This window comes from Salmo salar, chromosome 13 (genome assembly GCF_965601325.2).
Source record: "Salmo salar chromosome 13, fSalSal1, whole genome shotgun sequence".
In the NCBI taxonomy this organism is placed as follows: domain Eukaryota; kingdom Metazoa; phylum Chordata; class Actinopteri; order Salmoniformes; family Salmonidae; genus Salmo; species Salmo salar.
This window is the reverse complement of record NC_138303.1, coordinates 36031950-36057400: the sequence shown is the minus strand read 5'-3', so window position 1 is coordinate 36057400 and position 25451 is coordinate 36031950. Positions and strand designations below refer to the sequence as shown.

The window sequence follows — 25451 nt, the reverse complement described above, 5'->3', positions numbered from 1 at the left end:
ATTGCAATTAATTTGTGCCTAGAGTTGCTCTGTGCAATTTGGATGGATATAATTGCTCTGTGTTAAAATGGAAAGGACAAATATGTACACCTCTCTAGAAAATACACAAATCTAAGGCCAATAATGGACTATCTGCGTAAAAAGGCTGTCTTGACTGTCTTCACTGCTCAGTCCAATTTCCATGTAGCAGTAAGATGCCATTCAAATGAATGTATAGAATGCAGGCTGGATCATCTGCAGGTCATATCCACCACCCATACAGTCAAGATGGCAGGTAGAGGGCTGCTGTGCTGTGGGGGGCTAATACTTCCATTGGGGTCAAACCTACCCTAACTGACAACCAACCAACCAACCAACATAACTGACAACAACCAACCATTACAACGGCTGACCTTAGCTGAGCTAACAGTCCTTGTGAATATAACAGCCTTTTCACAATGCCCACCGTCCAATACTTAATTTACCGGCCGGCTGCTCCCAGCAACATTGCCCCCCGGCCACAGCCCACATGCTTGTGTGACCAATTTTCCCTTTACATGAAGTGACCATTTTGAGCTGAATATGCAGAGGAATATCAACCAGCTTTGCCATGGTTTAGAATGATGTATTTTCCTTCCAAGTAGAGTAAAGGGGAGTGTAATCAAAATGTTAGCTCATGTCCGGACACAGACAGGACACTAGCAAACAGCTGTGCAGGAGTGGGATGGAGTGGGATGGAGGTGGGATGGAGTGGGATGGAGTGGGATGGAGGTGAGGTTGTCAGGGACCAGGGGAAAACAGGACATGTCCATCCGTCTGGCTGTAGGAGTGTGTTAATTAATCATAGTCAGGGAACTTGTTGTTGTGTAATGTAGCAGCTGCACTACTACTGCTCAGTGCTTAGTGCTCTCAGTCCTCAGATTATTTTCTGCCAGGACTGACCGGCGTGCTAATCAGCCCTCTGAGAAACAGAGACGCTATGATGCATATAGATGGAGCTCCTAGCAGCCCAGGCAGGAAACTCCCTTCAGCATGGATGATGTTGTCACACTGCCAGTACTGTACTGTACCATGTTAACCACATCCACTTCCTCCTACACCTCATCAGCATACTGTACATGTATGTTTTTAAGTGTATGTCTTAAGTATGTCACATCATCCACAGACGGCAAAGTAGGATCTCTGTAGCTATATGATACCCTATGTTTTGGTTTGTTCCACGCCCTTTCTTGACTGTGGTAGGATAATTAGCTAAGCGCCTTGCCCATGGGTACCTTTGAAGGGTTCAGAGGGGTCAGTTTGGATTTCTTTGCCATTGACCTGTCTGGCCCATAATTACATTTCACTTTTGTTTAAGCTGGGTAATATGTTAGCTAAGAGAACACCAGAACACACAAGGGAAACACAATGTGGTGTGTTTGCATGCATGTATGTGTGCGTGTGTGAGAGAAAGATAGTTAGATATAGAGAGAAGTTTCTAGAGTCCATACCGAGGTGTGACTAGAATCTGCTTTATTCATTACTCAAGGGCTTAAAACCCCAAAAGAAAAATGACCTATAAATACTAAAACAAAGTAGTGCAGCAATTAGATTGTAATTACTGTAATGCCTTCTCTCTACCATAGCAAGATACACCCCCATTACTAATGTACATGGTAATGACAATTGAACAGAGTGCCTCTTTATTGAAGTTTTCTGCCTAAACTAGCTTTGCCGTCATTCGTCAGTGAAACAGAGTAAATATTGAACTGTAGATTATATTACGCTCCAACATTGAGTCTACCAAAACATTGTTGATTTGAAAAAGCCACGTTCCTCTCTGCTTACCGACAGTAATTCCCCTAGCATCCACATCTCAGCTGGTAGTTCGAAAAAATACTGCAAACCACAAATGAGCTATATAATTTCCTACCTTTTGTGGTGTGATTATTTGAAGTCAACAGTTTCAGAGAGCTGCTCTTTATTCCAGTCTGTTTATACGCAGATGAAGAATACAGGCTAAGAGCCCTTGATTCCCATCCAATTCTGAGGCAGTGTGCTTAGTGATGAGGGCCAAATCATACCAGGAGCCATGTTGCTCAGGGATGTGGAGCACAGCCATTTTGTTTGAAGTTTTGAGGAGAAGTAGAGGAGTCACTAACTAACAGTGAGAAACACATGGAGAGATGGGGCTCTACGGATGATGCTGTTTCTTGTCATCTGTGGCTAGTTGTTTAGTTAGTACATTTTTCATTTAAAGCATTGAAAGTAAGTATTTGCAAATGTTTTGTTCATCTGATATGCTGCCTCTAAGGACATGTCTAGATAGAGTAAATGTTACTTTAGAATTGTGACGGCAAGGTTTAGAAAAGCTCTGTCCAGACCAGTTGTATAGTCAAACAAAATTATTCATGGGAGACTGCATTTCATGTAGTATTTAGACAGCATATTCATGATAAGATATTGACTATTGTACAAATATAGTTAGGGCATTAAGGCAGAAGAAAGACATTCTAAATATTGATATGTTTGTTTGGCTGTTTATTTGGCTTGTGTTTTAAAGGAGGTATTTCTCATTGAATTTAAAGCCTCCTTCAAAGGGAAAACACCATCTATAATTAATTCACCAGCAGTAAGTGGTAAGAGCTGATCATAAAGCAGGGATAATGACTGCCATGAAGCATTGGACTAACCCTGGTCCTCCGAGCCCTTCCACGGCCTGCCACCTTTCGACAGGAGAAGACATAAAATGCTTCACCGCACCATCTCTCACAATGTTAATTCAATTCTGCTTAGCCTAGTCTGCCATGAGGGTCAAACAGAAGGATAAATCTACCCGCCTTAGAGCCTGGCTGGCTGGTGATTATCACTGTGTTGTTGCTCACACAACCCAAACACCCAACACTAAGTCTTCACAGTCAAGAGTTGGACTATGATGACTGTTGTTGGCTATGTGTGACACATACCTCATGTTTAACAATGTCTGCCCCCTGATACAGCCCATCAAACTTTTGGCATGTCTGTTTTGTAACAGACATGTTTTGTAACAGACATGCCCCACAGCCAATCAGACGCAGCATGCTATTTGTAAGAATTTGATTGGGTGGGTTTGCCTACACAGATGGAGGATCCACGCTGTGATTCCCCCAGTGGCTGGATGTCAGCAATTACTATCAATTCTGGGCAGAGCAAGTACAGACAGGTCACCTCCCCTAACACCCCTGGCTTACAGGCTGGCTGAACATTCAAAGTCTTTGATGTTATTTCACATTTACATTTTAGTCATTTATTGCAGATGCTCTTATCCAGAGCAACTTGCAGTTATTCATCTTAAAATAGCTAAGTGAGAATCACATACCACAGTCGTAGTAAGTACATTTAAGACTGAAATGTATAGTCCCGTGTTGCTCAGTTGGTAGAGCATGGCGCTTGCAATGCCGGGGTTGTGGGTTAGATTCCAATGGGGGACCATTATGGAAAGTATGAAAATGTATGAACTCACTACTGTAAATCGCTCTGGATTAGAGTGTCTGCTAAATGAGTAAAATGTCTTATTTACAATACTCTGTGACCTATCTACTGTATTTCAACAAGTTGGAATCTGTTTAAATGGAAGAGCAATGAAATCCAGACCAGTTTCTGCCTCAAGAGTCTCGAGACAGAGCATTTAGGATGAGCAAGATGGAGGAGAAACTATTAGCCGAGATGTCAGGGAAAACACTGTTTACATGGGGTGTGACACAGATAGCACGATGGTACACTATAGCTCCTGTCTGTAGACTGAACATCTTCCCCAGAGAGAAAATCTGAATGTAATGTGGTCTTCCCCACAATGCAAGTTATTTCTCCAAACATTCTTTAAAAAAAACAAACACTGTAGTGTTTGAATAGAATCCTAACGGACTATTACTGTAGGGTGCTGTATGTGTGTGGGTGAATTTCCCTCCTCGCTAACATTTTCTTTTCAAATTAAATGTTGCGGAAATGTGTTTTTAATAGAATTACGGCTTATGATTCACTTCAAAAAGGATTTGTTATCCCCTCATGGTCTTCTTTCGCTTAGCCAATTTAGTAGTTGCAGTCTTTACACAAGTCATTTGTCTTCTGGCATAACGTCGCAAACATCCGTTATTCTAGTGTCATACTACATTCATAACTAGTTCTAGTCCCCCTGAATAATATACAGATGATCCTTTCTGTTGTCAACTTCATTCAATTGTCCACCTGCAGCAATTGAGACAGACAGGATCTTCGTCAGTGGAGCGGAGGATTGGCGCTTGAGAAATTAGAAATCCTTTTTGTTTGCCCATATCGCCATTGCTTTAATGGAATCAGATAGAGAAGTCTCCTTTCATTATGTTTGTCATCCTTCACAGCCCCTCTCTGAATCTGATTACAGCTCAATCACTCATCACTTGACACAATTCTGCTCACACTCCGCTGCTGTTTGTCACAGTTTGACTCCTAGCCCCGATAACAGCTTTGTGACTAAATAACTGTTTTGACCACGCACAGAGCCAGCATCAGAGAATCAAAGCTGTCTTTTGCTGGCTCTGGCACTTAACTTCACACTATTCACACTACTACACTGATTTGGCTCAGGCGTTCATGATGCAAAATGCAAAGATAGATACAATGTGCTGCTAAAAGGAGCCACTGTAGTATTACAAATGATGCACCTGATGCATAGCAACAGCCTTGCTCCAAGATTGTCCAGAATGTTAAGGACCTGTATGTGGCCTTTATGACTCGGTGTTAACAGCCCTCTTTCTCTATTCATAGGGACTGTGTTTGGTCTAGCTGTCTAGGATGAAGTGGAACCTGTTCAAGAAAAAGCCTGAAGCCATGGTCGGACCTGAGCCCACTGGGGCTGCTGTCTTAACTGTGGCCCCTGGCCCCGTGGCCTCCACCGCAGCTGACAACTCCACAGAGGCTGTCAAGAACGGCGACTTCGACGACATCAAGAATAAGTTCCTCAATGAGATCGACAAGATCCCACGTGAGTGCCTGTCTGGTGAGAGGCTGGGCTGGACGTTGCACAGCAACTAACACCCAGACCTGTCCAGATGAGATTTCCTGACTTTTATTGATACTCTAAAAACAATGGCTTTGGAATTAGATCTGTTCTCCCCCTGAAGCCATTGACATCCCCATTATGCCATTATTCAGAATCAATCAGGTGGTGTTGTTCCTAATGGCGTTCTCTAAAAATCGAATTTGCACCAAATCTAATTGTTAGCTAAGCTAGGGCCTCTAAGCTATGACTTTAGCCTCTCATTTCAATCAGCAGGGGGAAATCATTGGTTGGTCAAATGTCAAACTGTTCTCTTTCGTTATGTGTTTGTGTGTGTCTGTGTGTGTTGTTTGGGTGTGCATATCAGTGCCGTCATGGGCCATCATCGCCATCGCTGTGGTAGCTGCTACCCTGATTCTCACCTGCTGCTTCTGCATCGTTAAGAAGTGCTGTTGCAAGAAGAAGAAGAACAAGAAGGGCAAGAAAGGGAAGGGTGAAATGGGAATGAAGAACATGAAAGAAGGAGAGGTATGTTCAAACTGGGGGGGGGGGGGGGTATTGTCATGAAGGAGGACCCTGCATTTCACACAAACTAACTTTGGCCTACATTGCCTTAATGCTATAATGACAAGAAAGCTGCAAAGCTTTAAAGATTGTGGATACTTAACCTGAGGAATATGTACCAAATAATACATCCCCAGAAAAATGATTTTGTTGTGAATGTAATTTGGGCCGGACCAAATCGTAAAAGGCATATTCTTTTCTAATTGAATAAATAGATAATTCCGACTTGGAAATAATAAATGTATAGTTATAAAACATAAGAAATAAGATGTCAACAAACACCCAACAAAAATGTGCTCTTTCAATAGAATATTTGTCAATAGCAGCATAGAGGACCTATTGTCCCCTGATTGATAACCACATCACTTAGTGGATGGCATGGTGAAAATAGAGCCATGTCTAGACATTTACAATTTATAGCAATTTAAATATTTTGTAGATAATTTAACCCATCATTGAACTGTCAACATCTCGAGAAAACATTCGCCCTTCCTTCTTCATTTCTCGTTGATAAATATTGTGTATTTGTCAGAAATGTTTAGTCCTGCTTTCTCTTGTGCATTGGGACCTGAGTAAGAATGACACAGCTGAGCACTTTTGCATGGGGGAATTATACTATTGTGCATGGAATATAAAGCTTACCAATTACATGTAGCACCAAACTGCCACTGCAAAATGATAATTCTAAATAGTCCATAGTGGTAATGTGGGGCTAAATGTCTAGTGTGCCATAGATCATTTTATGAAGTACATTATGAGTCAATTTAACATTCAACAACAACAACAGAAATATCCAAGCACTGATGGAATTCATTAAAACACAGTGCCCCTTTAGAGCTTGGAGGGGAGTATGATTATGTTAATGTCTACAGTTACTGTCTCAGTGGGGTTCTAGCACTGTGTCATTTTTTCTTGGCCCTATAGTGTAGTCGTTGACTCTGCCTCTGCTCTAATTTCCCTCTCTGGTGTCTGCTGTGAGTTCAATCTCTTCCTTTCTGCTCTCCTCTTCCTCCTTCCTGCTTTGTGTCTTATGTGTGCTCCGTGTATCTTGACTGTGGTGGACTTCTCTGCCTACGGTAGGTCTGACGGCACGCGGCGCCCCTCTCTGGCCGCTCTGTGTAAGCGCAGACCAGAGCAGGGGGAAAGGTGGGGGTGGGCTGGGCTTGTGGAAGGGGATTGGCGATGATGAGAGTGGGTGCTATGGCTTTCTAAGTCTTGCAAGCTTACTGTAGGTGCTGTGGGTGCTTGAGGGTCTAGCTATGGGAGCGATTAAGCTGCTTCGCAAGTCCACTGATTTGATATGCTGCCACACCGACTGCCATGATGATGTCTTGAGTATCCATGGAGAGGTTGCAATTTGGGTAAAATATATATATTTTTAAACGATATGACCTCTGAAGTGGAAATGTTTGAAATGGTTTTGAAATGAACGTGAAACTCATCCTATGGTTGATGAATGAGTGCACTGAGGCAACCCAGTAGAGATCACTAACATGCATGTGCAAAGGGTGAGGTTGGCTATTTGTCAAATTATGGGTGAAACTTTACCTCATTGAGATCATTAAACATGTTTCCACAATCGTGTTACCTAATCAAGCACATTATTGTGCATAGTAATCATCACTACAAGTCTTTTACAGTAACTATAATGCAAGTCTTTTCCATGCTCTGCTTTGAGTGTGAAATTCATATGTCATTTATACAACCTAAATTCAGCTGTGCAAACATGCTCAGAGATCAAGGTGAAATAAAGTGGTTTGTATCTCTTGACAAAGACCAACTCAAGCCCTTTCAGAAGGTACCATTGAATGGCCACAACTTGACTTGAGAGTAATTATCCTGGATGACCCATGATGCTGCTGACCCATTAGGTTTTAGTCAACGTGTCCCTTTCTCCCTGGAGCAGTGGTGTTAGTGGAAAAGAATGGTGGGCCAGAAAGTTTGACCACTGGTCACATTTGACTTCTAGTTAGACAGCATGATTAAACTGTACAACCCAGAGGTAAGTACATTACACCAATTGACCGCATAGATTTGGATTTCATAACTCCATGAATGAGCTCACGAACCAAAAGTCATCATAGTTATGACAATGGGGGCATACTTTCGGACATACCGTTCGGTATCCTTAAATCCCACTGCATGTATGGTATGATTTAGACTGGAATTCTCCAAAATAGCATGACTTCCCATGGCTGTGCAATTTTCACGTACACAGTTTTTCAGGATTGCAAGGCATGCAATCTTGACTACCAAGATTATTAGTGTTGTTGATACAATCCTTACATGTACATCAGAAGACTATAAGAGACTGGGAACAACTGAGTCATTTCATCTACATTTTGCTCTCTATAAGGTCTACTGTATTCTCCTGCATTGTGTGGCCTGGCATGCTCGAATGCAAAGCATTTACCACAACAAATTTACAGAATGCCACTATAAAGAGATTGTGTGTGTGTGTGTGTGTGTGTGTGTGTGTGTGTGTGTGTGTGTGTGTGTGTGTGTGTGTGTGTGTGTGTGTGTGTGTGTGTGTGTGTGTGTGTGTGTGTGTGTGTGTGTGTGTGTGTGTGTGTGTGTGTGTGTGTGTGTGTGTGTGTGTGTGTGTGTGTGTGTGCATGCGTGCGTGTGTTTGAAGAGAGAGTGTGTGTGGGCTTGTGTGCTTACGTATGCTTGTTGTTGGTTAAAGTATGCTCAGTTAATGTGAGGTGTATATACAGTATTTAAGGCTGTGTATGCAAGGGTGAGTATAGTATGTAGATACAGTGTCTGTGTGAATGTGTTAGTAATTGGGTGGGTGTTTGTGTCTGTGAATGTGTGTTGTGTGTGGATGGCTGTCTGTGTTTTAGAATACAACGTAGAATGAGCTGCAGACTGCCCCAGTTCCTCTTCCAGGGTAAGCTCTGGAGTGAATAGCATGGCCCTACTAATTTACATATTGAGTAGTTTATGTGTCATGCACAATATTTAAAAATGAATATTCAAAAAGGTATGCAAAAAATCCTTTAAAAGGGTCAGTAATTCTACCAATATTTTTTTTTTCTTCACCTTTATTTAACCAGGTAAGCCAGTTGAGAACAAGTTCTCACTTACCATAGTGTCATGGGTTAGCTATTTTGTTAATTGTATGATCATATGAACTGACAATGGGATTTGTAAATGTTACCAATAACTATAGACACTGTACAATACATCTGTAACAAGCATTGTGTATTAGCAGACGTTATTAGCTCATATCTGCTGTAGATAAGTGTTGCTTTCTCAGTAATTACGATGATTATGTCAGTGGAGGTGTAATCACTGCAGGACATTCTGTGGTATATTTGACTCTTATCACTCTATTGTAGAGTGTTGCAATGGGATAGATTCTCAACGTTTCAGACGCATGAGTAGTTACAGCGATCACTATCTCAGACCTGATCCAATCTATAGTACATGTATGCCTAAAGGATGCTTCTATCTGATCTATAGGGTGCACAGCATTTGTCCTGCCTGGGGCTACCCCTGTTGCAAACTCTGACTACATATTGACCGTTTTACTTCACATTTTCTTATTTTTTACATTCAGTATATCCCTCTATTTCTCTCTTCTGTCGATGACTATACAGTAAGTAATGAATTATGAATATAGAGTGCAAAAGCAAATGGTGTCACCCAAGGAATAGTGAAATCAAGTCATGTTGCAACTAAGGTCATGTATTAAAAGATGTGCACACTGCACTGGTAACATCTGGGTAAACAAGCGGGGGGGGGGGGGGGGGGGGGGCAGGTAGATGGCTGCTGTGACTAACCAGACTGCTGAAGAAGAACCTATAGGTGCTTTTTACTCTCTCTGTTCAAATGTCTGACGCCCCCTCTGCCCCCTCCTCCCCCCTTGTCATTCTAGAAACAGGACGATGATGATTATGATGAAGATGACGCTGAGACTGGTATGACTGGAGATGAGAAAGAGGAAGAGGTGAAGGAGAAAGAAAAGCTCGGGAAGCTTCAGTACTCCATAGATTATGACTTCCAGGACAACAAGGTGGGTGTTCTGACTTGAGCAGGTGGCTTTCTTACGACCCAGGAGCTTAAATAGACTATTTTACTGTGTTGGGAAAAAGTCAAAAAATAACCTTCAGTGCACAAACTGCCTAAGCCTTTAGTCCAAGTTAGTTTTGATTTATTCCATTTTGTGAGTGTTTTTTAGCCTCCAAAAAATGCAGCTTTGAATGAATATGTCTTGGTTGGGCAAAAGCCAAGGACAGCAGTAAATGTGACATTTCTGACACTAAAGGATTGATTCAACCCATCATTCTACAGTTATCCTTTCAGGTTAAAATCTGTCAAACTTTTACCAAGACTCCATTCCTTGTTTGTGTTATATAAGCAACGTATGAATGGATTTCCTTGACCTGATACGCAGCATTTGCTCCGTCCTCTTACTCTTCTGTGGAGAATCGTCTTTGTTCACTGAGACCTTGAGGACCTCACAACAGACCAAAGCATCGTAACGTGTTATACAAGCATAAAGCAAAGGCTTTCTTTCATCTGTTCAAATAAATATCTGTTCCGAGAACAGAAGGTTAAACTGTAGGTTGTCTAAGGAACTGTGAGAGGACACTTTCTGGGTACATAGTGTATTGAGGCAGATTGACTGACCCCTTTGACCCTTGACCCCCAGCTCACAGTGGGCCTCCTCCAAGCAGCTGATCTCCTCTCCATGGACAGCGGTGGCACCTCTGACCCCTATGTCAAGGTCTACGTCCTCCCAGACAAGAAGAAGCATTTTACCACCAAAGTGCACAAGAAGACACTGAATCCTACCTTCAATGAGACCTTCATCTTCAAGGTAGGCTACTGTACTTTGATCTCTCTCTCTCCTATACCGTATATCAGAATTATAAAGATACATCTTATAGTCCTAAACTATGGTGGATGACCAGACCATAACTCCTGCCAGACAGCCAGTTACCCAAAGCCTGATGCATCAGCTATGCTTTCTCTCTCATCCGATTCATCTGCTGGACTGATGTTTCAGATAACCCCTCATAATGGAGATTCCCCAATCCACTGCAGACTCCCTGCATCTGATACCAGCCTCCACAAGAGTCAGCGCCTTGCATGTGTAGATGCTCAGATGCTTTTACACACATATATGTATTCTTTATAAGAGTAGTCCTCCTTTAAAACAATCCCTATTCATCCCTCGTGTTTGTTTAATTAAATTAGGGTAGAAATAAATCCCTATCGTATAAAGCTATCATATAAATTCCATATATCTGATCTTCAAAGACATTATTAGATGATTTATGAACCATGACTTACAAGCTATTCTTCAGATATTGTGTAACTACTGTCTAATGTGTACGGTATATATATGACTCTAATTTCAGCAACCAGGAATAGCCTCAAGCGTCCCAATGTTAGAATCTAATTAAAGCTACAGTCTGTTCCCAGGTGCTTTCATTAATGTTAGTGTGTGTGTGTGTGTGTGTGTGTGTGTGTGTGTGTGTGTGTGTGTGTGTGTGTGTGTGTGTGTGTGTGTGTGTGTGTGTGTGTGTGTGTGTGTGTGTGTGTGTGTGTGTGTGTGTGTGTGTGTGTGTGTGCGTGCATCTGTGTGCATATGATGGACAGCAGATGTATAGACTATTCATTAAACTCGATTCTGACTGGAGAATGTGACTGGAAGAGCTTGGCCAGTGATAAAGCAGAACTTTTGAAGCCTATGAGCTGAGCTGATCTGAGCAGGGGATAGGATGGGATTGAGCTGAGCTGATCTGAGCAGGGGATAGGATGGGATTGAGCTGAGCTGATCTGAGCAGGGGATAGGATGGGATTGAGCTGAGCTGATCTGAGCAGGGGATAGGATGGGATTGAGCTGAGCTGATATGAGCAGGGGATAGGATGGGATTGAGTTGAGCTGATCTGAGCAGGGGATAGGATGGGATTGAGCTGAGCTGATCTGAGCAGGGGATAGGATGGGATTGAGCTGAGCTGATCTGAGCAGGGGATAGGATGGGATTGAGTTGAGCTGATCTGAGCAGGGGATAGGATGGGATTGAGCTGAGCTGATCTGAGCAGGGGATAGGATGGGATTGAGCTGAGCTGAGCTGATCTGAGCAGAGGATAGGATGGGATTGAGCTGAGCTGATCTCATCTGTGCAGGCGATAGGATGGAATTGCAATCCAGTTAAAGGAGAATGCCACCTCCCTTCCTCCCGTTTGACTGCTGACAGGCTGTACTGTTCGGTTCTGCTGAGTGAGCAGCGCACAATTCAGGCTGGCTCTGGCCCTCTGTTCCTCTTCTCCCACTAATCATTCCCATACGCCCATCACTTCTCTGGGGGCAGAGAGAGCATCAGCTCTCATTGCAGGGAAATACAGCCCAGACCCATTATAGAGATGACCAAAGAGGTCCAAGATACTCTGCCCTCATTTATACACTTCCAAATTGTGAGATTCTTTGGATGCTACATACAGCTATTTGTGCATGTCTGGCTCTCATCATTCAAGGTCATAGTATGTAGTAAAAATCCAAAATGGCATTGGCAAACCTGTTCTCAAAGACTCGTTAACACTCTCCTCAGCTAAGCAAAGGTGTTCTTGCTTCAGACATTTATAAAAGATGGTGCTAGTAATGTTGATGTTTTTCAGATTCCATTCCAAGAGATGGGTGGCAAGACTTTGGTCATGCAGGTCTTTGACTTTGACCGCTTCTCTAAGCATGACGTCATCGGAGAGGTGAAACTACCCTTGCACAAACTGGACCTGGCCCAGCCACTGGAGGAGTGGAGGGACCTGGACAGTGCAGAGAAAGAAGAGGTAAATGTGGAGTACCATCTCCCCACTTTCATTCAGTCCTTTGAAATATCATGTTCTGAATATCAGTTCAGAACGATTTTTTATCCTCATTGTGTGAATGGTTCCCTTATATAGGTGTTTCTTATGGGCAAGGACATGCATACAATGAACAGTGAGGATGAATGTTATTACATTGAATACGTTTTGTTCTCCTCTTTACCCTCTTCTCCCGTCCCACACGCAGCAAGAGAAGCTGGGAGATATCTGCATCTCTCTGCGCTACGTGCCCACTGCCGGGAAACTCACCATCTGCATCCTGGAGGCCAAGAACCTCAAGAAGATGGACGTGGGAGGACTGTCAGGTAAAATATGGAAAGATAATCACTGTGAACAAAACACTGGAAACAGATGCACGGTGGAGTTTAAGCTGTCCCTACCTCCCATATCCTGTTTCAATGTGTTCCCCTTGGTCAAGGACAAGGACATTGTACTGTAAGCACCAGTATTCTACCTCTATTCACACAGTACGAAACCCAAATCTGGATTCCCATTAGAGAGCGAATAAAAAAAGAATACAGCTATTTTCAGTGTTTCTTTGTGCATTATAATGTGGTAAAGGCTAAATACCAGTAAAACCTTGCTGCTGTAGACTATATTGCAAGCAGCCAATCTCCGGGGTGATTCAGTCTGTGCTCACGTGCTGACTCTGCAGTGCCCACTACTCTCCTTTCAGTAGCTCCACTCCCTTCAGCTAAACTGCACTGCAACCATCTGCTGGTGGTTTACTGCATTGCAACCACTGCTGTGTTCCTTTGTGTTGTTACTAGAGCCCTGATGGTAATGAAGTATTGTGTTTTAAAGATCGAACTCTGCTGAAACAGTGATAAATGGGCAGGAAGCTAAATCTAGTAAGCTACAAAGAGCCATGTTTGTTAATTATCCCAATAGTGAGTGTGACCAGGCTTGTTTTAATACCTGGCTGTGTGTATCACTCGCTCTGTGTGCAGATCCATATGTGAAGATCAACTTGATGCAGAACGGCAAGCGTCTGAAGAAGAAGAAGACCACGGTGAAGAAGAACACTCTGAATCCATACTACAACGAGTCCTTCAGCTTTGAGATCCCTATTGAGCAGATGCAGGTAGAGTGTACAGCTGGGAACAAAGCGCCCAAAGACAGACAGACAGACAGACAGACAGACAGACAGACAGACAGACAGACAGACAGACAGACAGACAGACAGACAGACAGACACAATATAACTTCAATTTCTCAAACATATGACTATTTTACACCATTTTAAAGACAAGACTCTCGTTAATCTAACCACATTGTCCGATTTCAAAAAGGCTTTACAGCGAAAGCAAAACATTAGATTATGTCAGGAGAGTACCCTGCCAAAAATAATCACACAGCCATTTTCAAAGCAAGCATATATGTCACAAAAACCAAAACCACAGCTAAATGCAGCACTAACCTTTGATGATCTTCATCAGATGACACTCCTAGGACATTATGTTATACAATACATGCATGTTTTGTTCAATCAAGTTCATATTTATATCAAAAACCAGCTTTTTACATTAGCATGTGATGTTCAGAACTAGCATACCCACCGAAAACTTCCGGTGAATTTACTAAATTACTCATGATAAACGTTCACAAAAAACATAACAATTATTTTAAGAATTATAGATACAGAACTCCTTTATGCAATCGCGGTGTCAGATTTTAAAATAGCTTTTCGGCGAAAGCACATTTTGCAATATTCTGAGTACATAGCTCGGCCATCACGGCTAGCTATTTTGACACCCACCAAGTTTGGGGCTCACTAAACTCAGAATTACTATTAGAAAAATTGGATTACCTTTGCTGTTCTTCGTCAGAATGCACTCCCAGAACTTCTACTTCAACAACAAATGTTGTTTTGGTTCCAAATAATCCATAGTTATATTCAAATAGCTCCGTTTTGTTCGTGCGTTCAGGTCACTATCCGAAGGGTGACGCGCGAGCGCATTTTGTGACAAAAAAATTCTAAATATTCCATTACCGTACTTAGAAGCATGTCAAACGCTGTTTAAAATACATTTTTATGCTATTTTTCTCGTAAAATAGCGATAATATTCCAACTGGGCAACGTTGTATTCATTCAAAGGCTGAAAGAAAAAAATTGAGTAGTCTCGTGAACGCACATCTCAGTCTCACTGTCCCCAGGCTGACCACTTACAAACTCTCCTGCTGTTCTTCGCCCAGAGGCAGCAGACACCCCATTCCACTTTCTGGCGGCTTTAGAGAGCCAATGGAAGCCTTAGAAAATGTCACGTTACAGCACAGATGCTGTATTTTCGATAGAGATGCAACAGAAGGACAACAAATTGTCAGACAGGGCACTTCCTGTATGGAATCTTCTCAGGTTTTGGCCTGCCATATGAGTTCTGTTATACTCACAGACACCATTAAAGTTTCTAAAACTGTTTGAGAGTGTTTTCTATCCAAATCTACTAATTATATGCATATTCTCGTTTCTGGGCAAGAGTAGTAACCAGTTTAAATCAGGTATGTTTTTTATCCGGCCGTGCAAATACAAGCCCCAACAGGGGCCCCAACAGGTTAAGACATACACTTAAAAACATACATGTACAGTATGCTGATGAGGTGTAGGAGGAAGTGGATGTGATTAACATGGTACAGTACAGTACTGGCAGTGTGACAACATCATCCATGCTGAAGGGAGTTTCCTGCCTGGGCTGCTAGTAGCTCCATCTATATGCATCATAGCGTCTCTGTTTCTCAGAGGGCTGATTAGCACGCCATGCTAAACCCAGAATTAAATCACACCCCCTTGTGTATCATTGCTTTAATACCTGTGGAATTGGATGATACACCCTAAATGACAGTAATGTGTACAGTCTACAGCTGGGTGAGAACAAAGTGCCCAAAGGCATACTGTACATGCACCATGGAATTAGATGATGCAATTGTATTCTGTAAGATCATTCTAAATGTCAATAATGTAACACTTTCTTTTTCTCATTCCCTAGAAAATCCAAGCTGTGGTCACAGTGTTGGATTATGACAAGATTGGTAAAAACGACGCCATCGGGAAGATCTGGGTGGGCAGCAAGGCGACGGGCACCCAGCTGAAGCACTGGTCCGACATGCTGGCCAACCCTCGCCGCCCCATCGCTCAGTGGCATCCACTGCAGCCCGAGGAGGAGATTGATGCTTCGCTGGCAGCCCTGAACGCCAAGAAGTAAACCTCCTCTACCCCAAACACCCATACCTACCTATCCACCTCACCCCTGGTCCTACACATCTCCCAATAATACATTCCAAACCAACACACCAACCGATTCTACACCCTTCACCGCAAAATATACATAAATATACATATCCTACATTTTTTTAAAGAAAAGCATTATATTTCCCCTCAGCTGTGCCATTCCACAAGGATGTTACAAGACAGATTACTCATTTGATTGCATTTGAAACATACATTTGTATTGGGGTTGCAGTTAGTAACATGTTATCATGAAGATAGAAGCCTAGCGTGTGAAAACAGGAGTCCGATGTGATGGAGGATTAGGAAAGTAAAACCATGTATTCACTCTTTCTGTACCTTTTCAACCCCCTCCCCTTAGAGAAAACATTTGCTTCAATACTGCTTAATACTTAAAATGCTTTATACTGCCATGTAATAGAGGAAAAACACAAGCAGGTTCATTCCTTTGGTGTATTGTTGCACCATGCTCCACACCTGCCAGTTACTTACTTACTACATACTAGATTCCATTAGTTTGAACTACATTCCTAGAGTTGGGTAAAGAGTAGGGATAGCCAATATCCAGATACCCCACACTGTTAACACACTGCCTTTTTGATCATTAGCTCATCTGCTCACCCATATTCTCAGGTACACTGAGAGAAAACTGAAACGTCATGCCTTTCTTTCTAAACGGGTTGTCATTCAAAATGCTCCACAACATGATTTGAAAACCTCTGTCTGGTGCTGGATTGGTTTCTTGTTCCATAATCTGAGACTAGTCTAAGTATATCACTGAAATTAACCAGGGGATAGTCTCTCTAGAGTGTCTCTCGATAACACCGTTTGTGGCTGTCAATCAACAGAGTTGAGATGTGAACCGTGTTTAGGATAAAGGGACTATGAGCCACTGTAAGGGTCTAGCTTGGGATATGCTGGGAAAGCATGCAAGAGAGAGAGAGAGAGAGAGAATATCTATGTGGAAACTCAAAGGACTGAATGGGACCCTGGTTGACACAATGTTGTTTGTCAGGTGTCTATTCTACTGCCTGCAATCTACCACCTTCTCCTCCAATGCCTCTAGTATATATAATCTATCTCCCTGTTCAGTGCTACTGCCATTAGTCATGGATTCACAACAAGGATTTCACTTCTTCAAAGGAATCCCTGTATCCGTCTTACAGTCATAAAGGAGACAAGCCTTCTAAGAAATGAAATAAGCAATTCTCAACTACCAGGGACGCCTTCCAATTAGCTGTGTTGTTTTTTACTCACCCTCTTATTTTCAACTTCAAACACTTTTATTCCTCAAGCACTTTAAATCCAAATGTTCTGTTCTGCTTATTCTACTCTCCAAAAACCAGAGCTTTAACAATTTATTTTATGATGAATAATTCCTCGTAAAAAAAACAAGAGCAAGAGAGGGAATTTGAGTGAATCATTGTTTTTGTTGGTTTGTTTGATCATTTGTAACCTTGCCTGTCTCGTGACTATACTTTGATTGTTCTGAGAACATTTTTCATAAGTTTGATTGAAAGGATAAGGTCTGGAAGGAGGTACTGTTATGTGTATGTTATACACAGATGACCAAACTGCTGAATCCAATTGCACTATACTGGATATCACTCTGTTATGTGGTTATAGACGTTGTTCTTTGATCTATGTCGTTTTTGTGATGAGATGTCGTGAGTTTGAGTTGGTTGCGGAGTGTACAGCCACACAAGTCAGGTCTCATATTGGAAAGTCTGCTGATTGAGAAAGAGAGACATTTTAATCAAATGCTGCTCCTCAGATCCTTCACTGAATGAGTGATTTTTACACTTTGACTTTCTCTTGGGATAAATTTGATTATAAAAGTGGTCATATGACTGAATGAAATGTACAATTTGCTTACCCTCTTAAACATGTAAAAGTCCAAGAAAAATATAATTAGATACAAGCCACACTGGTCATTTGATGGAACATGAATTGTCCCTGTGCACCATCCTCTTCAAAAAAACAAAATGGTACGAAAAACGACTTGATAGTGTTAAAGAACAAGCAAAACAATTTAATGTTTTAACAGTTTGATAACTTTTATACTGTAAGTCTTTGGGAATTACAGTAGTGATTGTTGGTTAATTTATTACTTTTCTCTATTGGACAACCATATCTTTATTTATATGTCCAGTAGGGGTCAGATTAGTTATGTTTTACATTTAGTTTCTTCTCTATGTTCAAAAAGCAACACTAAAGAAAAGACAACATGCAAGCAATCAAACAACCCATCGGTGTGTAGTTTCCTATATACATAGTTCATGCATGTTTCTACAAAATACTGTACATAAGAGCATGTTTTAGAGATAAAGCAATTATATCTTGTGTACGTATGTGGGTGTCATTTGTCATTTTAATACTGTAACAATGGAGGAAAAAGATGCACAGTATATTTTCTAAATGAATCAAATGTGTATTATTTTCCATGAATGGGTTATTGGAGAGAATGTCATAATATATTAGAAATACGATCCTGTTCATGCCTGAACTTTTAAGCAAGTGCATTGTCAAGTACTGTGTGTGAGTTCATGTAGGATGAAAACGTAGCTGCATGCTTGTTATCTAACTCCTTGTGCTATTTCATTTGGACTAATCATCATTTATTTAAAATGTATTTATGTATTTATTTATTCATACAATGTTTTATTTTGGGATTATTTATGTTTATTGTTGTTTTCTTTACAAATATCAAACATTTAGGGGTCTCAGAGTTCAAGACATACATATATTCCAAAGTGGAACTCTCCAATAATCAGTGGCAATGCTGAAATGAGACAGAACTGAATCCACACATCTCCACACTGTGGACAAAAAGCCCCCTATTGTGCATTTGTTGTTTTGTTTTACTTTGCGTTGGTTTAATGACCTGATACCCTTTGCAATTCTGGATATTTTACAGTGTTTATTAAAGGAATATGTGTATGTGTATACAGATAGTTGAATTAGATCAAAACTAAAGCCATAAGACTCCAGCACTAGCTCTTTAGAGCTCTGCTGAGTAACTAGAGTTAGAGAAGCATTTTTGATGACACATCTATATATTCCTAGGTCAGTGTTTCTCTTCTACATTTCCTTCAGAACTCTGTACTCATCTAGATTCCAGAAGGCAAAATACTGAGCAGTTGTGAGTTTAGTAGAGTGGATGTGATTTTGTTTTCTACTATGAAGTTGTTGAAGTTGTCTTTATTTTATAAATGTAGTAGCAGATTTTTTCCTGTGATGTAATTTGTATATGCCTTGTTTTGATAGTAGGAATCATGGGTCATGGTCTTCTTATGTCAAAAGATGTTATCGAAAATACTCAAAAGGCGGCATGCAGAACATTTACATGATCGAACTGTGAGTGTCAGGCTGGCCTGTCGGTGATCCTTGGGCTGAGTGCAGTTCATTTAGGACCCTGACTGCGGTCTATGGACCCCTCTATAGGAACTATGCTGTCACGGAACAGCGTGTTTTCATCTACAGTGGCTTTACAGACATGACTTATACATATGATATAATATCGTGATCAACGATATGCCAAACAATCTATATCTAACTTGTAACAATGCCAAGCCTCAGCATAATTGTTTGATCAACATATGGTGCATTCATGGTAAACAGTAAAGTTAAGATAAATAATCTACAGCTTAATTTTAGCCACTTTGATGGAAACTAGCTGTGTCAAGTCGACATTTCGTCTAATGGCAACACTATTTAAATAATAACAGTGTTGTCTGATGTCACATTCAACATGTTTGCAACAATTTAATAGCAGGATCATTGATGTTGCTTCTTCACTCAATGTTACAATCAATCCTGTTGGACTGTGACCGAACCGAGGCACATTAATCCAGTTGAAGATTTCAGTGTCTTTCTAGAATACTGCCAGTATATCCATCTATATTTACAATTTCATGAAAATCCTCATCAGTAATCTGTTTGAATCTATTTCAGAGCCAAAATAATTCCACTGATGCGGATGCAGATTAGATGATAAGATAACTTTCATTAAAGGTTAATATACAGCACATTTGTATCAAAAAGATTGTTTCAATGCGTTTTACACTGCCACGGTCATTGCAATCAAGACCACCAGCTGGACAGTTAGCTCTATGGGGGAAAGAGACTGACAACTGTGTGTTTGTCTGTATTTATGTATGTGTGTTATAGCAGAGGTTCTCAAACTTTTTGGGGCCAGGGACCCCTTTTGTGATAGCAAATTCATCAGGGACCCCCTCATAACTTGAGATAAAAAACAAAATTGCATACAGGGACATTTACTATGACTTTGGAAGTGCATGGCTAGACTAAGGAACATTTTAAAGGCCCACCTTTTGGCATCTGAGAAAATGTTGCAGTTTTCAAGCGAATATCCTGCAATTCTACACAATTTTGCAATGATGCAGAGAGAAAATGTTGCAGTTTTAAAGTTGGAAGTGTTTAGTTTTTTCCCCCTTACACCACACAGATGACTCAAATGATCAAAGCTTGATGATTAGTTGATTATTTGAATCAGCTGTGTAGGCAAAAACCAAAACGTGCACCCCTTGGTGTCCTGAGGACTGAGTTTGGGAAACCCTACCTTAATTGAAACAATAACAAAGAACTCTGTTTTGGTAAAAAGCTGAGTAAGGGGCCTGGAGAAATGTAACAACTCTTAAATGCATAGACAGAGCGATGGATACAAGGACTGACCATTAACAATATTTTGAGGCTATGCAGTGTTTGTTTACATTTACATCGTTTACAAACATTGGAGTAAAACAAGCTTATATTTTGGGTTCTGATAGGGTATGGTACGACAGTTGAACTAAGCTCATGAGGCATTTATAAGTTATATTTTTCAAGAATCAATGGTTATATTATGGTATTCCATACCAAAAATGGATGTAGCAACTAAGGGTTCTCGCTTTAAATTACAGAGCATTTACGTGTGGGGGAGGTAGAATAATTATTAAGAAGAAAAATGGATAATTGCTGGAGCACTGTGGATACCATTATCCCTGTGAGCCTCCCAGGCCCATGTTTCCCAGGGTTAAGAACATAGATTGTAGATGAATAATATTACATTGTATTACATCCTCTAAACTTATTCCACAGATCCCTTTGCCAAAATTCATTTAACCTGAAATATGATTTGAGATATGACCATGGACCCCACTTTGAGAACCCCTGTGTTATAGGAACAAAAAGCATAGGCCCTTTATAAAGTTAGCAGTTGCAGTGCAAAAACACAGTACTACTGCAACTTACTATACCTAAACATATATATCTGCATGCCCAGAATACATAAATCATTCCTAATTGTACATTTGTGGTGATGAAAATAATTAACAAACATGTTTTTATTTACAATGGTTAATAGAGTTTAGAATTATTTATATTATAGGATTACATATTTTTTGATAGCCTAAATTGATAAACTGTATCTACCTTATGCACAACTGCTTCAGAAACTAACTGTAGGCTATATCTCAGCAGGGGAGAAATGATGGATTGAGAGCATGATGATTCACACACTACATACTACAGTTATTTTGTACTACTGGCTGCTTTGTTTCTGACGTTTAAGTACATTATAAAAAGGGGTCAATGGGACTTAAAGGGAATCTCTCCAAACTAGAGTCCATCATATTATCCAACTTCCATATCAGTAATGTGTTAGGGGGTGTCTCATTGGGCATAGGTCACTCACCACCTAACGATGTGTTCTCCTGTTTGTGATGCTCGCTTTGTACTGTAATAATCACTAGGTTAATGTTGTGTTTCTTTGTATTATATTTAGAATGCGAAACTGCAGTAGGGCCAATTGAAGAGACAATTATTTAACTTTTCCACCATGAAGTCACTGTTTTGTCTTACCATTAATGTGCTGTTGTGGAACTGGGCTCGCTGAGGTCTTTGGATCCAGAATTATGACAGATTTTCAGAGGAACGTCGTCCTTCACGTTTACAACATGGACATATACAGTACTGCCAAAATGCGCAGAATAGTACCAACTCCTTCTTGAACTTTTCCTTCACTCCTCATTCTCCATACTAGGATTGTATTCCAAAATACTGTTTTCCTTTGTTCTCCTCTCTTTCTCTTCATCCTCTTTTTAAGCCTCAGAGGACCATGAGATTGTGTGTCCTCTGGCTGTGTTTCTCTGTGTCTTAGTGTTGTGGTGCGTGTGTTCATGTCAGTACTTGTGCCTACTGTGGATCGCATGCTTTAGCCCTTGACTGGACACAAAACGTTGCTCAAATAAACTCCCTACAGCCCGTCAGCGGATGAGCATCGAGGATCCTTGTAAAGTTATCGAGGGAACCAAATAACTCAATACAGATCTATCATAAGTGTTACCAGCTCTGTACGAAACAAATAGGAAATAAAGGCCTTTTAATTAGCTTGGATTCATGTGTTGTCTGTGCATCATGACTTGACTTTATTCTTTACAAGGGGATTTCAACTTCAGCATCAGAGAGCTGGATTAAGAGCTACCCATTAATTTCGCAAGATATCTGGAATTTAGAGCACATTGGTAGTGAGAACTCAGATGATGTATTATATATTTAACCATCAATAGTTTATTAAGCAAGTGATCCAACAACAAGTGTGTGTACAAGTAGAATGTCAGTATTCCGGTCTCATATAACATATACATACATGGTAAAGTTATTTCAACATAAAATACTGTCTTTAAATATACGTACAGTTCATTAGACTGATAGCTGTATTGGTCTTTAAGGAAAGGCACATAAAGAAGGCTCTTGTATGTTGTTCCCTGTGCCATCTGCATTACAAATCATGTACATGTTTCACTTGAAAAAAAAAAAAAAAAAAAAGACGCTGTCCATCTTCCAACATAAGTTACTATGTGGGCTCCAACGGTACGCTTTCATAGGATACATATTAATACTATATTGGTACAACTATAGTTGAGTATAAGTTCAAAGATTCTAAACCATAAATTGCATAAATAAATTATTAAAATATCTAACAAGTGTGACATCTGAGACTATAGTAGACCACACTAATGAGCAGCTCAGAGAAAAGGGTCTGTGACAGAAATTGAACTACAAACCATAAAGATTAATCATAAACAAGTCACAACATCTCACATCAGAAACATTCATGGCAATGTGTAATGTTATCACTGCAATGAAAGATTATTGAAAGTAATTCCTATGAGTGCTTTTTCAGTAGTTTGAGAAAAATAAAAGTAGTTTTTGCAGTGCACAATGAAGCACTAAATAAATACAGTATGTTTGATGTACAGGTAAAATATGTGGATGTGATATTGTTTAGATTGCTGGTCTGGAGCTTCGCAGTTTACTGTACCCCAGACCAACACTCTTTGTGTGGACGCTGTGCGCTCTTCTCACCTTTGACCTACTGGTATGAAGTTGGCCTAAGAGCATAGAAGTCAAGGGTCGAGGCAGGGGTCATCCGGATTTGGAAGGTTCCTCACCATGCCTCTGAACAGCTAGCAGGTAGGTGTCACTAAGCACCATGGTTCAGTGTCAGGGTGGGGGGGGGGTACCGAATGCTAATGGTAGTGACACGTTGCAAGCATCAGGAAAGTGTCTGACTTTTGACAGGGGGCACCATTCTCTTACTTGGACAACTTGCTGATGACACGAATCAGAGCCCCGTTCTCGTCCTTCAGTCTTTGGTTGTCTGATTTGAGCTCTGTCAAGACCTACAGGAACAGAGAGAGCAGCATTAGATTGTCATGGTAGCTTGTTCTCTATAGGGAACAGCAGTGACGCATACTGTAGACAGAAATATGTGGAAGGGACACTGCCTTGTCTATGTTCCTTCTGTTGAGGGACATTGACAGACATGATATAAACATTGTTTATCATTTTCAGGCAAATTAGGAATGATATTCAATATTTAAATCACCAAGAGCTGGTTGCTAAATGATTGAACTCTACAATCACGACATGCAAAGGGTGGACAAAAGACTGGCTTTCAGCAATGAGAGCATGCCGATACAGTATGATAGGGACATTATTTGGCGTATGGTTCTATTTGCAAACTGCGAACCGAAAGGGAGAGAGATGCAAGGCGGTCAACTTCCTCAATCTAGGTCATCTCCCACAGCATGAGTAATGATTAAAAATAACCACAATCTTTGTCAAAATCTCCCCCCTCCCCCACAGACAGTGCAGTGAACAATAACATTTTTTGCTTGCATGAAAAAGCCAACACAGACGATGATGCACTCATCTCTTCACTCTTGTCTAGTCCAGTTACCACAATTAAATAGCAACATATTGTTATGTATTATATTTGACGATGCATACTGCCAATGCCCCTGGAGAACAAGGACTGTTTGTCCTGTCTCCGTCAAAGCTGTATGTAGTACACACACACACACACACACTAATGTGCACATGTTTTTTGGGCCAGTGGAAAAGGGTTTAGTGAGTTAATGGATGCCAATGAGATTACACATTCCATTCCCACATGATTGAGACAAAATGTACTAGTTTAAAATGTCAAATTCCCTGTCAGCCACTACATTGGACACTGTAGCAAGAGGCAAACAATGAAATGTTAATCCCTACACAAGGTTCCATTGGTGACTTCGGCACTCGGCCATGCAGCAGTCTCTCAAGCACCGTCCAGACTGTTTCTGGGTTCGTTCAAGCTGTTGATTAAGTGACTCACTTGACTATACTGTAATAATAACCACTGGAGAAACGTCAGGCTGCAACCACTACTGTCCTGGTCGCTACACAGCCTAGTAATTGCCTATGCAGCATGGCGGTAGCTCAAAATAGATTTAAAGGCAGCGGTCACAAGATTATTTAGGGAGAGGGGTTTTAGAGTGAGCAAGAGGTATGCCACATGAGTGAGAGAGGCCAAAGGTGGAGAAGTGAGAGGTGGGCGGAACCTGCCTGAGAAGAGTACAGCAGCACAGCAGCAGAAAGGGGAGGAGGTGCAGCAGGAGGAGAACCAGAAGGAAGAAGGCAGAGGAGGAGGTGTGGCTGAGGGAGAGGAGGGGTAGAGAGGTGGAGGCTTGGGGGACAGGGGGGGTTAGAGGTCAGGCAGGCCGGCCATCTGGGAGAAGTGGGCGAGGACACGCAGCATGGCCCTGTTCTCAGCCAAGAGACGTTCATTGCCGCTCCGCAGTGCCAGAACAGGGAGGGCCTATACACACAGGAAGATGGAGAGACAGAAAGAGAGAGCAGGGGGGCAGGCCAGTGCAAGGGAGGAGACCGAGATAAACACACACAATCACGCAATCACGCACAGAGGCAGACGTACACACTGAGGAGCTCCTCAATGACATTCACACAAATAGATACTGTAAAAGGAAACAAGAAAAATCTATGCAAAAGAAAAGCTAAGCACAGCAAGGAGCTATCCTTAGTTTTGGCTCTCCACAAACCTGGGCAGTTTTAAAAGGCAGTGGCTGGGGAGGTGCTGTATGGATTACATAGCTTGTCAGTCATGCTGGGGTGAGAAGTGGGCAGGGGACTTTCAATATAACATTACATTTCAGCATAAGTAAGAGAGCCCAATAAGTTATAGGAAAATGGAAATGATTAATTTCCCTGGGTTCCCTGGCAAGACTGAGGTAAACATCAGGTCTGGGGATTGACGCCGTTTCTAAGGGAAACCACAGGCAGGCAAGGAGGCAGCACACACAGAGACAGAGGAATGTCGAGCCCCATGTGGCTCAGAGAGTGGCCTCAGAGGCTTCCCCCCAGCAACCCAGAGAGGAGAAGTCAGGTAAAACGGGAAGAAGTTAAGATTAGCCTGAAGGGAAGGAAAAAGCTGGGGAAAAGGAAGAGAGAAGCCCAGTGAGGAGAAGAAGGCTAGAGAGAAAGAGAGAAGGCTAGGGAGTAAGAGATGGA

General features: G+C 41.3%; 2 protein-coding genes across 8 annotated transcripts in view; one reads left to right on the top strand and one right to left on the bottom strand.

The window, feature by feature from the left end:
* LOC106567284 (synaptotagmin-1) overlaps positions 1 to 21985 on the top strand; it is an 81219-nt gene extending 59234 nt beyond the window's left edge. For 3 of the 4 annotated variants that reach the window (XM_014136411.3, XM_014136412.3, XM_014136409.3), the window contains 8 exons: positions 4741 to 4957; positions 5340 to 5500; positions 9420 to 9557; positions 10197 to 10364; positions 12170 to 12337; positions 12561 to 12678; positions 13324 to 13457; positions 15358 to 21985. In XM_014136411.3, the coding sequence (XP_013991886.1) occupies positions 4768 to 4957; positions 5340 to 5500; positions 9420 to 9557; positions 10197 to 10364; positions 12170 to 12337; positions 12561 to 12678; positions 13324 to 13457; positions 15358 to 15573 (1293 nt within the window). In that variant the 5' untranslated portion in view covers positions 4741 to 4767 and the 3' untranslated portion in view covers positions 15574 to 21985. The remainder of the gene's footprint in view (positions 1 to 4740; positions 4958 to 5339; positions 5501 to 9419; positions 9558 to 10196; positions 10365 to 12169; positions 12338 to 12560; positions 12679 to 13323; positions 13458 to 15357) is intronic. The other variant, XM_014136414.3, reaches the window with a different exon arrangement.
* Positions 21986 to 22143: 158 nt separating this feature from the next.
* The window catches only part of ppp1r12b (protein phosphatase 1, regulatory subunit 12B), a 44576-nt gene continuing 41268 nt past the window's right edge, over positions 22144 to 25451 (bottom strand). For all 4 annotated transcript variants that reach the window (XM_014136419.3, XM_014136420.3, XM_014136418.3 and 1 more), the window contains one exon: positions 22144 to 23281. Coding sequence is in view for 2 of the 4 variants with exons in the window: in XM_014136418.3 (XP_013991893.1) it covers positions 23195 to 23281 (87 nt within the window). In the remaining 2 variants the exon portion in view is untranslated. The remainder of the gene's footprint in view (positions 23282 to 25451) is intronic.